This window comes from Carcharhinus amblyrhynchos, chromosome 10, assembly GCF_965287045.1.
Source record: "Carcharhinus amblyrhynchos chromosome 10, sCarAmb.v2.hapA, whole genome shotgun sequence".
In the NCBI taxonomy this organism is placed as follows: domain Eukaryota; kingdom Metazoa; phylum Chordata; class Chondrichthyes; order Carcharhiniformes; family Carcharhinidae; genus Carcharhinus; species Carcharhinus amblyrhynchos.
The window spans coordinates 48,481,880-48,501,157 of record NC_137333.1 but is presented as its reverse complement, the minus strand read 5'-3'; the positions used below and the strand labels follow the sequence as shown (position 1 = coordinate 48,501,157).

General features: G+C 42.3%; 1 protein-coding gene across 1 annotated transcript in view; it reads left to right on the top strand.

The window, feature by feature from the left end:
- Window positions 1–4,549: 4,549 nt before the first annotated feature.
- The window catches only part of LOC145349371 (melatonin receptor type 1B-like), an 84,683-nt gene continuing 69,954 nt past the window's right edge, over window positions 4,550–19,278 (top strand). Inside the window, exon 1 of the mRNA XM_080197886.1 lies at window positions 4,550–4,739. Within this exon, the coding sequence (XP_080054012.1) occupies window positions 4,550–4,739 (190 nt within the window). The remainder of the gene's footprint in view (window positions 4,740–19,278) is intronic.

Here is a 19,278-nt window from a genome sequence, read left to right as displayed (position 1 = left end):
ATTATTGTCCTCTAATATGATGGACAGCACATTAGGCTAATGTGTCCTCAGCTGGCTGATAGTCTTATGAGGTCTCATGTTTTGTCAAAGCCATTATTAGTTCCTTATCTGCTCATGGAGCTGCAGGAGAGAGACAGAGTAATAATGTCAGCAAATTGCAGCTTCAATCATCTCTTGCTGCCTGTCCAGTATCTGGAGATTCAAGTGTTTATCAAAGTTTACAGGGGTGCCATAGTTATTACTCGCCAGAATGTTTGATGGCTGCGTCTATCATATTACACATTGCCTATAATCTCGATACACTTCTCAATCCATCCTACTTTCATTGCCTCCTCCTTTTCCATTGGAATAAGCAGCTAGAAGTGGCAAAGCACCTTCCATTCTCCTCCATAAATTCATAAGATATAGGAGCAGAATTAGACCATTTGGCCCATCGACTCTGCTCTGCCATTCGATTATGGCTGATATGCTCCTCACCCCCATTTTCCTGCCTCCTTCCCATAACCCTTCAACCCATTACCAAGTAAAAACCAGTCTAAATCCTCCTTAAATTTACTCACTGTCCCAGCATCCACCACACTTCGGAATGGTGAATTCTACAGATTCACAATCCTTTGGGAGAAGTAGCTTCTCCTCAACTCTGTTTCAAATTTGCTACCCCTTACCCTAAGACTATGATCTCTCATCCTAGAATGCCTCGGGAGAAAGCACCTGCCCCAAGTTCACTTTATCCGTACCTCATCTTTTATGACAAAGGGTATCAATTTGATCTCCCCTCATTCTTCTAAATTCCAGACAGTAAATGCCTAAATTGCTCAATCTCTCTTCATATGACAAACCCCTCATCTCTGGAATCAATCTAGTGAACCTTCTCTGAACTGCCTCCAATGCTACTACATTTTTCCTCAAATAAGGGGACCAAAACTGCATAATACTCCAAATGTGGCCTCACCAATGCCTTATATATTTGCAACAATACTTCCTTACCTTTACATTCTATTCCTGTAGCTATAAATGCCAGCACTCCATTTGCTTTCTTTATCATGTGCTGTACCTGCATGCTAATTTTCTGTGACTCATGAATGAGGACACCTAGATCCCTCTGCACTGGAACACCCTGAAGAATCTCCCCATTTAGATAATAAGTTGCTTTATCATCCACTCCCTATCATTGAGAGTTTGTTTTTCCTGTGAACTCATACATGCACAGTCTCATTCTTCTCTCACAATCCCAGCTATGCACATCAACTTGTATCACTTTTCACATCCAACATTACATCAGTTTGAGGTCTGGTGCAAACAGGCATTCAGTCTTGTCAATGCAGCAATAATTTTGACTGACCATGGCCATCTGATATAAGACTACTTTGGTGACTGGTCATGCCTGGCCTAGTGACCTCGCTCCACATTTTATCGGTGCAGCATATGAACTGAAGTGCTGGTATTATGAATGCCACTAACCTTGGTGGATAATGCCAGATCATTGAAATGTCTATGTCGTTGCATGAGCAAACATCCCACAGTAGCTGACTTAATTAATGACTTCCAAGAATCATCAGAATAGGTTTCACTGCTGTTGATGGATTTAAAGAACTGTCCAAAAACTGAGTGAAATACCTGGAGATAGTCACTTGAAGTCACCACTTGGTGAAATGGGGATACAGGATACAGAATGTATAGGAAGCTGAGAGTAACTGTGGACTGTTTGCTATGAGGACTGTATTTCCATGGAAAATTCAACAGGTATAACAGACTAATGTTCTTCACAGCAATTTAAATTATAAGTTACCTCCAAAAAAGGAAATTGCATTTTGTCAATAGTGCTTTTTAATAAAAGGCTGAGAATATGAAATTTTACCATGTTATTTTTTTCAGCTACTAACTGGAAACATGAATCTCTTGAAAAGTTATCAGTCTCTATGGAGATCAGAGCAACTTCAGTGAATTTAAGCATCTCAAATTGCTTATCCAACCTTTGGCCCATTGACCTAATCGATTTTCACCCTATGAAACTACCAAAAGTTTGTAGATATTTCATCCAAAAATGTAACATGCAGAATTTTCTTTTTATTCTTTTATGAGGTGCAAACATTAATGACAGGGCCAACAAACATTGCCCACCACTAACTGTCCTTGAGAAAGTGAAAATGAGATGCCTTCTTGAACTTCTGCACTCCACATGGTATGAGTGCACCTACAGTGCTGTTAGGAAGGAAATTTCCAATTAATAATAGTGACTTTGGGTATCAAATTATGTATCTTCAGCATTACAGCATATTCCAGAGCTGAGAAAACATACATTTTCTTAAGATTACTTGTTTTCATTTGAAGATTTGCAGGTTGGCTGATGTGTGGGAAATCCTCCCAAGAGGCTGAACAGAAGCTACTAGTTTCATGATATATGGAGATATGAATCAGAGTACCTATCTCTCACATCAGCTAGAATGAATCACAACTAGAAGCGTCTTTATTTAACCGAGATATGACCACGGTTAGATTGTAGAATCTGGGAACAGAGACGAGAGTTCCAGTTTTGATGGAAAGAATGTGCACAATTTCGACTCTTGTAATAAACACATCATTTCAGAAACTACCAACTAAATATTTTGTTGAGGAAAATTATCTTCTAAAGTTTGTCTGCTGATCGGGAGAAATTAGCATTCAGTCTGCTGAAGTAAATGAGGGGGAACAATTTCTTGCTGTATGCTGCCTGTTGTACTAATTTCATAAACTGATTGCTTATTAGCATCCGAACGTATCCGGACATTGTGATTTATTAAAGCGGAACAGAAATTATCTTTAATAGATTGACCCCTTTTGTTTTCACGAGAATTTTTCTTTTATAAGCCTGTCTACAAACGAGATGTTCCCTTGCCACTTTTCAGTAGTAGTCTATGATTCGAACAACAGGTTCACGGGATAGATGAGATTAACAAAATACATTGACTTGTTCATTCAATTACTCGCGCCAAAATAAAACCCAAAATCTTTTGGTGCTGATGTGGATATTGAATCTGTTGGAAAGATTCCTGGTCACGTGCTAGAAAGTCTGTAAATGTGACCTCTGGTCATCTTTAGACAACGTGAGATGAGTCATGCTTCGGTGAATGTCATTGGGACATTGTCTTTTTACAGTCAAGGCGCTATATAAATGCAGGTAATCGCCGTTAAACAGCAATTGCTCTTTTAAAGTTGCAAAGTGTCTCAAGAGGCTTCACAGAAACGTCTCTAAGACAACATTTGACAGGAAGCCCGGTAAGGGGATGATAGGACAGGTAACTTTGATCAAAGAAGTAGATTTAAAGGTTTCTTCAAAGAAATCAAATAGTTAGAGACCGGCACAGGGAAACGAATTGAAAAAAGTATCTGTTGACATTCTCAACAGTCTGGACCAATTAGTTACAGCGACAGAACTTGACTCCTCGAAGTCTGAAATGGGATTTTAAAACTTCAGTGGACAATTACTGATAAAATTAGCCCGGGAGCAATCATTCTAATCCGGGTTTATCACAATTATTACATTTCTATTCAGCTGGGAGATCGGACAGTGAGGAGAGCTCTTAACCCCTTCCGAAAAATAAATGCCAGAGATTGTAGTGCAGAGCAGGGAAAGCAGACATTCAAAGCAGGATGTTGGCGGCGGTTTATAAACCGAATAGAGGGAAATTAGACTCCAACATGTGGAGGATGTGACTGAGGGCTGTGGGAAAAACGGGCTGCCAGGTAGTTTTTAATCAATTGCACGCACATTTTTATCTGTCAAGCCTCTGCATCAAAATGATTTTAAAAAAACACTCAGATTTGTTTCCTGTCCTTGGACGTGATTGGTTTCTTTAACTTTCTGGGGACCGTGGTTACCGCTTTGAAGGCATTCTGCACGACGTGACAGTGTGATTGGGACGGAATATGTTCATTGAGTATCCGCACAGCTCTCCTGGACTTATGTAACTAACGTGGCTGAAATGTGCCCGCTCCGCTTGAGGTGGAGATCTCGTGTTTGAAGTGTTAATGCCGAGGGAGCTCTCATCACTGTGGTAGGCACAATCCGGTCAGAATGACAGCTCTATTAACAGCGTGACTCGCCCTTTCCAACCCCAAATTCTCTGCTCAGGGGATGAGCCCGCGCCCTTTCAGGAATGTGCCCAGCCAGGGCGCCTCGCCATTTGATCCTTGCTCGGTTTCCGATGGCTATTTCATCAGTTGGCTGCTGCCCTTAATTCATCATCCTGGCAGCAGGTCTAGAGGTTGTCTTGGCAGATACAGAGAGAGAGGGAGACAAAGAGAGGAAGGCAGATATGAAGGATGTGGGTGCTGACCTCGATCTAATCAATAGTGACTGCATAACTAGCCTGCGTAATAGATTTTTTCCCATTAAAAAAAATCTCGCCACTCTTACCGGAGGTTTGAGTTACTCTTTTCTAAATGGCAACAAGACGCAAAAGAACTGGCTGTTTCTGAAACAACAACAACAAAAATAGAATCGATTCGCCCCCCCCATCCCTTTCCCATTCTAAAAGCTGTCGGAGGGTGCGAGAGAAAACTTCCAGTCATGCCACATAATGCCTCCTTGAAGAATTATTCGGCTTTCTCCAGGGCTACGACTCTGGAAGGGACTTCCCGGCCCGCTTGGGCAGTGACTCTGCTGTCCAGCGTCCTGATCTTCACCACCGCCGTGGACATCCTGGGCAATTTCCTGGTCATCGCCTCCGTCATCAGGAACAAGAAATTGAGGAACACCGGTAAGTGGGACTGCGCTTTCATCCGCTACAAATCCGACTGCCTTTGCAAACTTGACGTGGAACAGCAGAGCTCAGCTCAAGTAGCGGTGCCACTGTTAACGTGGCAGTATCCAACTACAGACCTTTTTTTTCAATTAAACCTTTGCCTGGGTGAAGTTAATGTTCTGTATTTAGATCTGAGTTGTCGAAACGAGATCTAAGTACAGATCTACGGAGCAACAGCTGTTATCTTACATAAAAGTGCACAGTTTTGTTTTGACTACCAATGAATGGCAATTCTAAACCCACAACTGATTAAAAAAATGGAGCCGATGACAATTTGCGTAAATTTTGACAAATCTAATGTTTTTCGTCAAAATAAGAACCAAGTAACAAGATCCAGCGAGAGAGAGAGATGTTATATTTCTGACAAATATTTTGGCTGAAGTTCTATAGTATGAACTTAGTTATCTGAGCACTGTCTCCCGGGCCCCGCATCTGACCTTCATCTGAAGCGGATTGACTCCGTAACACATGAGGAATTCTGAGAATGTTTCTGGAGAAGGCGGTCGGATAAACGTCTGCAACTTGTTAGACAGAAATACACCTAAATATAACGAATCAACTCAAACCCATTCACTGACGGGAAGCTAGAGGTGGGAGAATTTGCTGTTGGTCCACCTGCCTTACTCTTCTCCAGCAACCTTGCATTCATCAGTTGTTGTATTACTCACTTTCTGAAAGGAAGGTTAGCCGGAAAGAAAATTATTCTTTAAAAAGTCTTGGGAGGGTGGTAGTTCAATAGGTTTGAATAGTGAATTATCTACCAGTTGTACTTTGGAATGCGAGAATGCAAAAATACCGTTCCTTTTTCAACACAGCGAGTTCTTATTCTTAAATCAGTTTACCTGAAGGAAACGTCGAGCAACCGTGAGTTATTTCTTCAAATGAAGAACAGAAACATTTGAGTACTCTTAGCCAATAAGAAGCTGAGTAGATACTGGTTAGAGCACATTCCGGTCACGGTTAGCCATGTGCTGCTGCTCGGAGATTTACAAAGTGAAAGATAAAATATATTTTAAAAAGAGAGTTAAAGTGTTTAATCACTCAAACAATTAGTGCAGCTTACCACAATGTTTTATTACTAAACAAAACAACATTTTATTCCAGATATTAGCGTTATTTGAATCCTTGTATTCAATCATTTGCATTTTTTTCCAACTCCAAGATAACCCGATTAACAACTTTTGGGAACTTAGAAATGGCTTTCCTTTTGTTTTTTTAATGTTTCCCCAACTTCTGAGTTGGTCCTGCTCTTCCTTTCATCTGCTCGCTCCAAGTGCCATTGCTTCTATGCCGGTGCTTGGTCATAGTAGTGAAGTACAATATCTCACTACAGCTCTTCTCTGATTCATGTTGCACCATGGATAGAACGATGCAGATAGTACAGAGAGTGTAAATACTGATCATATGTGCAAGGCTGAGATTATTTATAAAACAGATTAACTTTGCTTAAGAACATAAGAACATAAGGAATAGGAGCAGGAGTAGGCCATCTAGTCCCTTGAGCCTGCCCCGCCATTCAATAAGATCATGGCTGATCTGTCGTGGCTCAGTTCCACATTCCTGCCCTCTCCCCATAACCCTTACTCCACTTGCCTATCAAAAACCTAACAACCCGCGTCTTAAATATATTGAGCATGGCAGCCTCCACCACTTCAACGGGCAGAGAATTCCAGAGATTCACCACCCTTTGAGTGAAGAAGTTCCTCCTCAACTCCGTTCTAAACCGCCCCCCCTTTATCTTGAGGCTGTGCCCCCTAGTCCTACTGTCCTTTCTGAGGGGGAGGAGCCTCTCCACCTCTATCCTATCCATCCCATTCAACATCTTATACGTCTCAATGAGATCTCCCCTCATTCTTCTAAACTCTAACGAGTACAAGCCTAGTTTATTCAGCCTCTCCTCATAGTTCAACCCCCTCAACTCCGGAATCAGCCTAGTAAACCTCGTCTGCACTCCCTCCAAGGCCAAAATATCGTTGCGTAAGTACGGCGACCAGAACTGCACACAGTACTCCAGCTGCGGCCTCACCAGTGCCCTATACAGCTGCAGCAAGACCTCCCTACTTTTATATTCAATCCCCCTCGCTATGAAGGCCAGCATCCCATTCGCTTTCCTGACCACCTGCTGCACCTGCTGGGTTTTTGCGACTCATGCACGAGGACCCCGAGGTCCCTCTGCACCGTCGCATGCTGCAGTTTTTCGCCACATAAGTAATAGTCCTTCCTACCATTATTCCTACCAAAGTGGACCACCTCGCACTTGCCAACATTAAATTCCATTTGCCAGTTCCTGGCCCCATTCACCCAGCCTATCTGGATCCTTCTGCAGACTCTCCACACCCTCCGCACAATTTGCCATTCCACCAATCTTGGTGTCATCAGCAAATTTCGACACCATACACTCGGTTCCCTCCTCCAGATCATCTATATAAATGGTGAATAGCTGAGGCCCCAGCACCGACCCCTGGGGCACTCCACTAGTCACCAACCGCCAATCTGAATAGCACCCATTGACCCCCACTCTCTGCCTCCTATTTGACAGCCAATCCTCTATCCACGCTACCACCCTACCCCCAACTCCATGCCCCCTGACCTTCTGCAATAACCTCTTGTGAGGCACCTTGTCAAACGCCTTCTGAAAATCAAGAAAGACCACATCCACCGGCTCTCCTCTATCCACCGCCCTAGACACATCCTCATAGAACTCCAATAAGTTTGTCAGACACGACTTTCCCTTAACGAAACAGTGCTGCGTCTGCTCTACCAAACAATTCTCCTCAAGATGCCTCGCTATTTTCTCCTTGATCACAGATTCGAACATTTTTCCTACAACAGATGTTAAACTAACCGGCCTATAATTCCCCGCCTTTTGCCTGCCACCTTTCTTAAACAACGGCGTAACATTAGCCATTTTCCAATCTTCCGGCACTTCCCCGGAATCCAGCGACACTTGGAAAATAATCACCATGGCATCCACTATCACCTCCGCCATTTCCTTCAGAACCCTTGGATGCATTCCATCCGGTCCTGGGGACTTGTCCACAATCAGTCCCTCCAGTCTGTTGAGCACCGCCTCTCTAGTAACAATAATGTCATTCAGGCCCTCCACACCTACCATCTTTCCATCGCTAACACCCGGCAAATTACTCACGTCCTCCTCCGTGAAGACCGAAACAAAAAAGTTATTCAGGGCCTCAGCCATTTCCCCATCCCCTACCACTAAGTCCCCCCTCTCATCCTCTAAGGGTCCAACGTTCACCCTAGGCAGCCTCTTCCTTTTTATGCATTTATAAAAACTCTTGCTATCCTTTTTTATATTAAACGCTAGCCCAACTTGTAAGTTACACGACAACACTTCAATAACGTGGACAAGATATTCTGCAATCATTGCCAGATTCAGCTATTTTAACTATTCATCCCCTCCAATCTTTGTTAACAATTACAGAACATCTGCTCCAATCTGTGGTAATGCTTCATTCTGCTGCGATTCATCATCTGCATTCTTCTGTGCACGACAAGTAAAAGTTCCTTCCTACTTGGTTTTCTGCTTGACTTTATATGTGCCCTATATAGCACATTTGTTCTGGCACAGTAGTTAGCACTGCTGGCTGACAGCGCCAAGGACCCAGGTTTGACTCCCGGCTTGGGTCATTGTCTGTGTGGAATTTGCACATTCTCCCTGTGTCCGTGTGGGTTTCCCCTGGGTGCTCTTGTTTCCTCCCGCAGTCCAAAGATGCACAGATTAGGTACATTGGCCATGTTAAATTCCTCCTCAGTACACCCAAATAGGCAGTGGAGTGTGGTGACTCGGGGATTTTCACAGTAATTTCATTAATGTGAATATAAGCCTGCTTGTGACTAATAAATAAACTTGATGTTCCATGCACATAACACATCAATGTGTCCACACACATAGTCAAATAACAAAGCAAAATGCCAAATTTCTTAATACAATGTACAAATCATGTGGGTCTTGATCTCTTTATATAGTCGTATAGTGCAGTACTAGTGAAAACTCACAGAACTTTGTGATCAAATTAACATCTTTATTGCAACAGTACTTCAAATGCAGGATTTCCAGTTTTTCTTTCACCAAAGATTTTAACAGAAACAAAATGCATTATTCCAGAAAAAAATAACATAAACCTGTCCATGTGTAAGAACAGAGTTCGGACTATGAATAGAAATGTTGCCATAAGTCTGATTTAGTGATTTGTTTATAGTCTGGACTTGTTTAGACTAGTCACCCCACAGCATTGGGATTTTTTTTCCTCTGGGTTGAGAAGGCAGGTTTACATCTGATGAGGTCAATATTATTCAAGCAATAACTCCTTGAAATCTGCCAGCTATCATTCCTGCCTCTATCATTGAACAAAACAGCTTAACTATCAATCTTGCCCCATGGCAAAGTCTTATTAGGACTCAAGTTTCATTCACAACATTATGAATGTTGCTTCTTTGAGTCTAAAGCCTGAATTTGGTACCTGTTGGATACGTATGTTGGTTGGGCCAACCAATTAAGGGCTAGCCAGTGTGAAATGTGCCTCTACATTGGTGAAGGGCAACCAACGGGGGCAGAAGCTTGGTGACTACTGATCCTTTGGGAACCCAGTGGGAGGTTCCAATCAGCTGAGGCATCCCCCTGAAAGCTAGGAGTTACAGAGGAGGCACAGGGAGATGTGCAAATATAAGCTAGAGTTATGGCATCAGCGCCCACTCAACCCATCAGAAGGGAGGGAAATGTTTCTCAGATGAGTGCCCAGGCGCTCTTGTGGAAGGTGTGAGAGCCAGGCTGGATACCCTGATGCTATGGGGTGACAAGAGGAGGCCATGCCGCCAAATGAAACATGGATGACATGGTGCAGTGCCTAAGAAGATTTAATGATTTTCTGTGCTCAGCAAGGATAAGTACTGGCTTGTGCTATGTGGAGAAGACTTGAAGGATTGTCATCCTTTGTTGTGTTCAGGAATGTAGAAGTCAGAGTAACTGAAAGTACATATACTTGTGCCTGCTAAGGTTGAGAGATCAAATCACTAGCCCAAGGTGCATATAAGTGTCAGATGTGCAAGTATGATGGACATTTCAACCTGGTTCCTAGGCAAATGTAAGATGGCTACCCTGGAACTCTAGTGTGAATGCCCACCAAGGTCACTGATCTACAAAGAGTCAGGTATCTCAGAAAAAGGCAGGAGTCCAGTGGATAGGTGTGGGACAGGCAGAGACTGCAAACCTCTCATCCAAAAAAAGTCCTTAGTGATCCAGCAATGACAATGCCACCATAATGGTCTTGTCCATTGTCACACTAGTACATGTAGCACGCACATTGACTATGAGTGGTACCACTGACATGTTGTCTTCCTCCCTCAGATGCGCCATGCTCCAAAGACCCAGGACCCTGAAGACCATCCAATGACACCAAAGAAAGAGCTAAACACACATCCATTGCATTACACTCCCTCTCACTATAGATACACCTCAGATACAAGCGCAGGCTGTCAGAGAAGTGCTGGAGATTGGGACCATGCTGACTCCAATGCAGACGATGAGCCTTTGGAGTCATCCATCAGCTGGCAGATGCTGGATGTCCAGTTAAGTGTGTGGGAAGATCTGGCTGAGATCCTTAAGGGTCTGTGTGCCATATTCTGTGTCAATGAGTGTATGCAGAACTTTAGCACTGCATTACCCCAGAGCACAGAACACACAACCATCTCCATTGAGAGAGTGGGGCTCTCATGGAGAGCCAGTGCCAGAAACAGAACCAGGGCTTTCTGGAGTCACACTTGGACCTGCGAATTCTCACACAGGCACTGACTTCAGGAGGTCATTGCCAGTGTGAGAGATGGTTGAGGCATCTTGTCTCTCTGCTGGGATTCCTGTCCATCATTGGTGAGCAGGGAGGTCCAGTCATGTCTCACACTGATGGTCAGGCCACCTGTCATCTCTCTGGGTACTTCTCATGGTGAAGGTGGCAGCTCTGCTGTCCCTCTGCCAGTGGCCATGGTATCTTTTCAGGCCACAACAACTGAGGAATTCCCAGCTAGAGGACCACCTCCAAGACTATCAAGATGCACAGTCACCAAGCTTCCCCCAGTGCCATTGAGAGCAAGGGTGGAGCACAAAGACATTGCAGTGGCATGCGTACGTTTAATACGCCATGAGCACAGGATGGGGTTATCATAGGTGAAACTCTTCTATTGCTTTTGTGTGACCACATTATGTTATGTTTCTTGTTTGCAACTCATAATGATGTAACTCAAGGTTTGTTTTAATGCTGTGAATGTCATAGAACGTAGAACATTACAGCGCAGTACAGGCCCTTCGGCCCTCGATGTTGCGCCGACCAGTGGAACCAATCTAATGATCCTCTAACCTAAACTATTCCAATGTTATCCATATGCCTATCCACTGACCATTTGAACGCCCTTAAAGTTGGCGAGTCCACAACTGCTGCAGGCAGGGCATTCCACGCCCTTACTACCCTCTGAGTAAAGAACCTACCTCTGACATCCATCCTATAACTACCAACCCTTAATTTAAAGCTATGTCCCCTCGTGTTAGCCATCACCATCTGAGGAAAAAGGCTCTCACTGTCCACCCTATCCCATCCTCTGATCATCTTGTATGCCTCAATTAGGTCACCCTGTAACATTCTTCTCTCTAATGAAAATAACCTCAGGTCCCTCAGCCTTTCCTCATAAGACCTTCCCACCATACTAGGCAATATCCTGGTAAACCTCCTCTGCACCCTTTCCAATGCCTCTACATCTTTCTTATAATGTGGCAACCAGAACTGTACGCAATACTCCAAGTGCGGCCACACCAGAGTTTTGTACAGTTGTAACATGACCTCACGGCTCTGAAATTCAATCCCTCTACCAATAATATCTTGGGGGGGGTGTTTGCCACTTCTTTGCCCACTCTCCTAGCCTGTCCAAGTCGTTCTGCAGTCTCCTTACTTCCCCAACACTACCTGTCCCTCTACATACCTTTGTATCATCCACAAATTTACAAACCATGCCCTCAGTTCCATCTTCCAGCTCATTAATGTATATTGTGAAAAGTTGTGGTCCCAATACTAACCCCTGTGGAACACCACTAGCTGCCATCCTAAAAAGGACCCCATTATTCCCCATGCTCTGCCTTCTGTGTCTATCCATGCCAATACTTTGCCTCTAACACCATTGGCTTTTAGCTTATTTAGCAGTCTCTTGTAAGACACCTTGTCAAAGGCTTTCTGGAAATCCAAGTAAATCATGTCCACTTGCTTCCCTTTGTCTAACTTCTTTGTTACCTACTCAAAGAATTCGAAAAGATTTGTCAGATATGACTTCCCTTTGATGAAGCTGTGCTGAATCAGCCTTATTTTGCCATGCATTTCCGAGTACTCCGCAATTAATCCTTAATAATGGACTCCAAGATCTTACCCACAACCGGGGTCAGGCTGACTGGCTTATAATTTCCTATCTTCTGCCCCCCTCCCTTCTTAAACATGGGGTGTTACATTAGCCTTTTTCCAGCTCTCTGGGAACTTCTCTGACACAGTAAGAAGTCTCACAACACCAGATTAAAGTCCAACAGGTTTATTTGATAGCACAAGCTTTCGGTGTCTTGCTCCTTCTTCAGGTGAGTGAAAAGTTGTGGTCACAAACAGGGCATACATAGACACAGACTCAATTTACAAGATAACGGTTGGAATGGGAGTCTTTACAGGTATAGGCAATGTGAGGGGAGAGAAAGTTAAGCACAGATTAAAGAGATGTTAATTGTCACCAGCCAGGACAGTCAGTGAGATATTGCAAGCTCAGGCAAGTCATGGGGGTTACAGATAGTGTGACATGAACCCAAGATCCTGGTTGAGACCATCCTTATGTGTGCAGAATTTGGTTATCAGTTTTTGGTCAGCAATTCTGTGTTGTCGTGTGTCATGAAAGCCACCTTGGAGAACACTTACCCAAAGATCAGAGGCTGAATGCCCGTGACTGCTGAAGTGTTCCCCAACCAGAAGAGAACATTCCTGCCTGGTGATTGTCAAGCAGTGTTCATTCTTCTGTTGTCGTAGTGTCTGCATGGTCTCCCCAGTGTACCATGCTTTGGGATATCCTTCCCTGCAGCACATCAGGTAGACAACGTTGGCTGAGTTGCAAGAGTATGTACCGTGTACCTGGTGGATAGTGTTCTCACTTGAGATGATGGCATTCATGTCACACCAACAGAACAGTGCAAAAGCACTACATTTCCAATTTACAACACATTATCTCTAGATTGTAGTCTTTCCCAGCCCATTCACCAATATGTGGTCTGTGTATGTCAATAGGTGCCCTGTGATTGCACACACGAAGCCAGATCAAATTCAGATCCAATATATTATGCAGTGATGTTCAGCATGGCACAGCTAGCAGAACACATCAGTCACACCACCAGCACAACAAGCACATGCAGAAGCATAAATCAAGACAATGGCACTTGGTGCAGTGTATGTTAAATATGCTTATAAAGATTTATTTTTTTCGTGAGGAAATTGCTGGAAATATTCAATAGGTAGCACCTTTGAAGACAGAGTTAACATTTCAGATTGAGATGACTTTTCAACAGATCTGAAGAAAGAAAGAGGTGAGAATTTTTAAGCAAGTGGAAGGGGGAAGAGAGCAGGAAGAACAAAGGGGAAGGTTTGTGATAGGGTGGGGAGCAGGGGATATTAAATAATAAAACATTTCATGATGCAAGAGCCAAAGAGAGTGGTAATGAGTATAGTAGAGAAAAAGGTTAGTGTCAAATGAAGTGTGAATGGTTACATAGCAGCCATTTGAATATAACATGAAAGCATAAAGAAACAAGATAAGACTAACCCAACAAACAAATAAAATCACCTAGAATAAGGTGAAGACTATGATTGAAAGTTGTTGAACTGGATGTTGAGTTCAGAAGGTTCTCAAGTGCTGAGATGAATGATAAGATGCTGTTCTTCACGCTTTAATTGAGTTCCGCTGGGACACTGCAGCAGACCCTGGACAGAAAGGTCAGCTTGGAAGCAAGGTTGAGAAAATACAACACACAAATTAGGAGCAGGAGTAGGCCACTCGAGCCCTCATTCCCGTTCTACCATTCAATAAGATTGTGGCTCATCTGATTGCAATGTCAAAACCCACATTACTGCCTACCCCCAATAATCTTTCATCTCCTTGTTAATCAAGTATCTATCCAGCTCTGCCTTAGAAGTATTCAAAGATTCTGCTTCCACTGCCTTTTGTGGAAGAGAGTTCCAGGGAATCATAGCATTCAGAGAGAAAAAAAAATCCTTGTCTCTGTCTTAAACAAGTGACTCTTTGGGTGGAAATTTACAAGATCTTTTCTAAGTGTTGGGGAGGTGTGAAACTGGAAGGTTCCAGATCTGATTTTTGGGTGAATTTTCAGGCCTAATCTTGTGCACTCTGTATGCAAAATTTTAGACTAGTCTATTTCTGGCCAGACAGGCTGTTGACAGAGCTTAATGCATCCGACAGCCTATAGAGGCAGATAGTGCACATGTGCAGACTTCTGATGCTGCGCATGCGCATTAATAGTAGCAGACTGCTGTAAAATCTCACTGGTTGTGAAAACCAGCATCATCTGCACTAGCTGCTTCATGCCCGATCTTATGGCATTTTCCCACAGCAAAGCAGGCGTAAAGTGTGGCAAAATCCCATCCTTTATTTTTAAACAGCGATGCCTAGCTCTAGGTTCTGCAACAAGAGCAAACATACACTCCGCATCCGCCCTGTCAATACCTCTCAGGATCTTAAAGATTTTGATCAAGTTACCTCTTGCTCTTCCAAATTCTAGTGGATAAGAACATAATCTCTCCAACCTTTTCTCATAGGACAACCCAGATATTAGAAACAGGATGACAAGCGGTAGAAGCTCTAAGTGCTGCTTGCGAATAGAACAGAATTGTTCTATAAAGTGATCTGCCAGCTTATGTTTAGCCTTCCCAGGGTGGAGGAAACTTCATGGTGCATAGCAACTATCATATACTAAATTAAAAGAGGTACAAGTGAATCATGGCTTTACATGCAGGGAGTGTTTGAGTCCTTGGACCATGAAGAGGAAGGTGGTTGAAGAACAAGTTTTTGTACTTGCATGGAAAGACGCGGTATGGATGGGGGAAGATGTTTACAAATCTTTTTTTGTTAGAAGTTAATTAGCAATCTTGTGACTCTGTTCAACCATGTCTCTAAACATAAAAATAAAAGTTTTAATTTATTGAGTCAAGGTTCCTCTCTGAGATTGGCCAGTAACTCCAGACTGGATCATAACAGCCTTCCCATTTTTAATGAAGGCGTCTATAAAATATTTTGCCAGTTTGTTTTATTTTCCTTGAAAATTTAATTTTATAGTTTGTTCTTTTCTGCCTAATTGTGTTTTTGACTTCTGTCATAATCTTTTTGTATATTATCTTATTGTATGCTCCTTTCTTGTTTATACACTTAATGTAGTCTCTTTCCTCACCCTCCCTTGCCTGCTTTTGTTTTTATTCATCCATGGAGGTTTATCAGTGTTTAATTTGTTCTTTTAACACAATATAATTTCCTCTGTTCTTTTGAACGCCATTTTAACTATTTCCCATTATTGTTTTTCAATATTATCACCCATTTTATTTCCCAAGTTCTATTCTCAACCCTTCAAAATCATCTTTTGTACAATGTATTATTTTGATTTTGTCATATGTGTGTTCTTCTTTAAGATCACTTTAAATTACATTTTATTATAGTTACTGTTATCTGTTACTAAGTTCCCTTACTTTTACTTATCTGCTCTGGTACATTCCCCATTACCAAATGAAATAGGGGCCCTTCCCTTGTTGAGCTTTCGCATGTTAGGTTATGAAGGAATCCTGTGCACAACATAAGAACTCCATTCCCTTATCATGTCACCAACACTTTGTTTCTGATAATATCAGGGTAATTGAAGTCTCCCATGATGGTTATTCCATATTTTTACTCAATTCTCTAATATACCTGCATATTTATTCCTCCATCTCCCAATGTTAGGTCATCTCTTGTTCTTATGTTTCGCTAATCCTTCTTCTCCTATTAATATATTCTATTATCTGACTTTTATGCCACTATTAACACTTGCTTTAATTTTTAACACTGTCATTACCATTCCCTTTATCTTGTGGCCATGACATCTTTGTCATTTTATCTCTCTTAACCTCCAACCTATCCCTGACCTTATATTTTATTCTACCTGCTTCATTCCCTCATCTTGTCAACAGCATAAAACCCATCACATTTCATCCCCTCTTCAGCATTGAAGATGAGACTTCTGGACTGGAAATGTTAACTCTATTTCTCTCTCCACAGATGCTATCAGACTAGTTGACCCTTTCCAGGATTTTGTTTGTTATTGATTCTTTCCTCAGCTCTCTTTTCCAGATTTTGTTTATCTTTAAGTTGCTTACATTTCTTGTAGATTAATCCACCCATCTCACTAGCTAAAAACCTTTACTATCTCCCTATTTTAAGTGTATTTTTAATTCCAAGTAAGCGTATATTATCATTGCAATGAATTTACTTTAAAAATCCCCTAATCACCACACTCTGGTGCCTGTTTGGGTACCCTGAGGGAGAATTTAGCATGGGCAATGTCCCTAACCAACACTGTGGGAGGAAAGCAGAGCACCCAGAAGAAACCCATGTAGACACAGGGAGAATATGCAGACTCCACACAGACAATGACCCAAGCCAGAAATTGAACCCAGGTCCTTGGCACTGTGAGACATAAGTGCTGTTTATCCTTTCAGCTAGGTCACAGTTCAATCCCAGTTCAGCTGAAGCCTTCCTATCAATGCAGCTCCTTCCTGTCCCTTGGTGCTTTTGTTAATTTGCTGGTTGCAGTGTGTTTGTAATGTGTAGCATCATTTGCCCCATATGATCAAAATTAGTGCAAAGGATCAAGAAGTTTCATTTGCAAATTACGTTCATAATGAGTTGAGTTCTGGAATCTTGTGTACATCATGCTAGATACCAACTCCATCCACAGAACTGACCACACCCTAAATCAACTTAATCACCCCTGAGCATTCTTGCTAACTGTGGGCCTTGGAGGAGACCCTTAAACTGACATTTTTTTAGGCACAAGAGCACCAATAGGCAAGTATCAAAATATTTTAATTTTTAAGAAACTGATTTCTGTATACTGCTGCAAACAGCATGTTGTTCTGTATGGTATTTTGTAAAACAAAAGTTATTTTCAGATGTTTAAAATGAGGAGAATCACAGTTGATGGATGATAGGTTAATTAAAAGTGTTTATTTATTGTAATCAACTTGTTTTCAGCTTTATTAGTAAGAGAGTTCCAAGTTAGTAGTCTTCAATATATCAAGGAATATTTTGAATGTCAATTTTTAAGTTACATTCTAAAATGCCGTCCAGTTGTACTAGGTGAAAGCAACTTTCTATTTGGCAAGATGCAAATGTGTTTGAGTGGAAAATTGAGCAAAACAAAAAATCAATTTTGAAAATCAACAACATTGTGACAGCAATTTGTTCAGGATTGCTGATTGTGCAGAAACCTTTAGCCAATGAAGGCATATTTGATGACAACCTGAGAAACACATAGGCAGAACGACTTTGAATATTTTGGAGAGACTGAGCAATGACAACCTGGCACAGCTTGACCTTCGAGCAAGAAGAAATGTTTGAGCACCTGTATCGTCAGGCTTTTCCCACTCATTTTGTCCCTATTTGGTGCATTGCTTCGCTTTATTGGTGGCTCGTTGAACGTTGAAGAAACAGAGTATGTAGCCGAATACGAAGACACTGCTTTTCTTGACTACAAACTGCTTTTTAAAAATCTCTCCCATCTGCTCCACCTTCATCTCCGACATTAAGTATGAGGAACTCATGGACTTCTAAGACTGAGACATCAAGGGCTGTAGGGCCTGGACTGCGCTGTGACGTTCTATGTTCTATGAGACCATCCGATTAGCTGTCTCTGCCACTTCCCTGCATTCTTCTAGGTCTCAATTGAAAAATTATTTGCCTAGTTTTCATGGCCTTGTCCCCTCCTTGCTGCTGCAATTTTCTCCCGGTTGACAGGTCTCTGAGGTATCTACATTCCTTTGATTCTGTCCTCTTGAGCAACCCCACTTTTAATTGCAGGCTGGATGTGCCTGTTCTGGAATTCTGTCCCTGCTTGTCTAAAAATCTCTTTCCTTCTTTATGACAGTCCTTAAAAATCAACTTGTTGACCAAACTTTTGACCACCTGTCCTAATACTTTCTGTGGCTCAGTGTCAACTCTTGAATCATGACATTCTTTTGGGCACTAACTATCTGTTCAGGGGATGTGTGTGTAACTGGCTGGGGCATTTATTGCCATTCCTAATTGCCCTTCAGAGGACATTTAAGAGTCAGCCATGGTAGCATAGTGGTTAGCACATCTGCCTTCCGGCGCCAGGGACCTGTGTTCAATTCCAGCCTCAGGTAACTGTGTGGAATGCACACATACTCACCGTGTCTGTATGGGGTTCTGTCGACACGCCAAAGATGTGTGCGTTAGGTTGATTGCCTATGCTAAATTGCCCCTTGGTTAGGGAGATTAGCAAGGTAAATAATTGTGGTTGAAGGGATAGGGCTGGGTGGCTCCCAGCAAACAATGTCAGGAGGCCCTTTTGCATGTATTAGAATGTTCATAAAAGGCCACCCCATTAGAATAAAAGTTCCTCCAGCAAGTTCTCAGCCCGTGAGAAGTGAGAATATTGACTTTTTATATATGTGGCATGCACCTAGCAATCTTCAGTTTTTATTTATTTCATTTAGCCTTTATTTAGCTGGGTGAGTCAGTTGAGAAACAATTCTCATTTACAATAACAACCTGGCCAAGAGCCTAACACCACAGCAACAAAACTCACAAAACAATTCAATTAAACTCGAAAAAACATAAAATACAAATTAGCTGTGAAAGAGATTTAACAGTTTAACAAGTACAAACATCAGTGCACAGCATGGAATGGTTCCAAAATTTGCCAGAGTGTCAACTTCAGTCTGAAAACTGTGGCTCTCCAGCTGCACAGTTGGTTTCTCTCTTCAGATTCTTGGCACTCAAAGCTGCATCATTCTGGTGGAGCAGGGCCTTGATCTGCAAATTGCACTTTTTTTCTACTCCATCCTTAAAGTTACAAAACCAATGCTCAGAGTGTACCAGCAAACCCACATCTGTTCCTTGTTTTCTCCAAAAAACAAATTCAAAATCCAATTTAAGGTCCCTGTAAGATCCAAGCTGTCAAAATAAGGCGTTACACCTCATCTTGGGTTTGATCTGATACCTGATCTGAGGTAAAAGACCAGAACTACCCATGTCTCACCACCCAGGGGCTATACATATCTGTGCACCCCCAGCATGCTCATCATGACTGGTTTATGTTTTTGAAAACCAGCAGCAAATTGCACTGCTGGTGGGAAGATATGTTGAGGGCAGAAATAGTGGTGTCAAGGCTGCTAATAATATTATAATG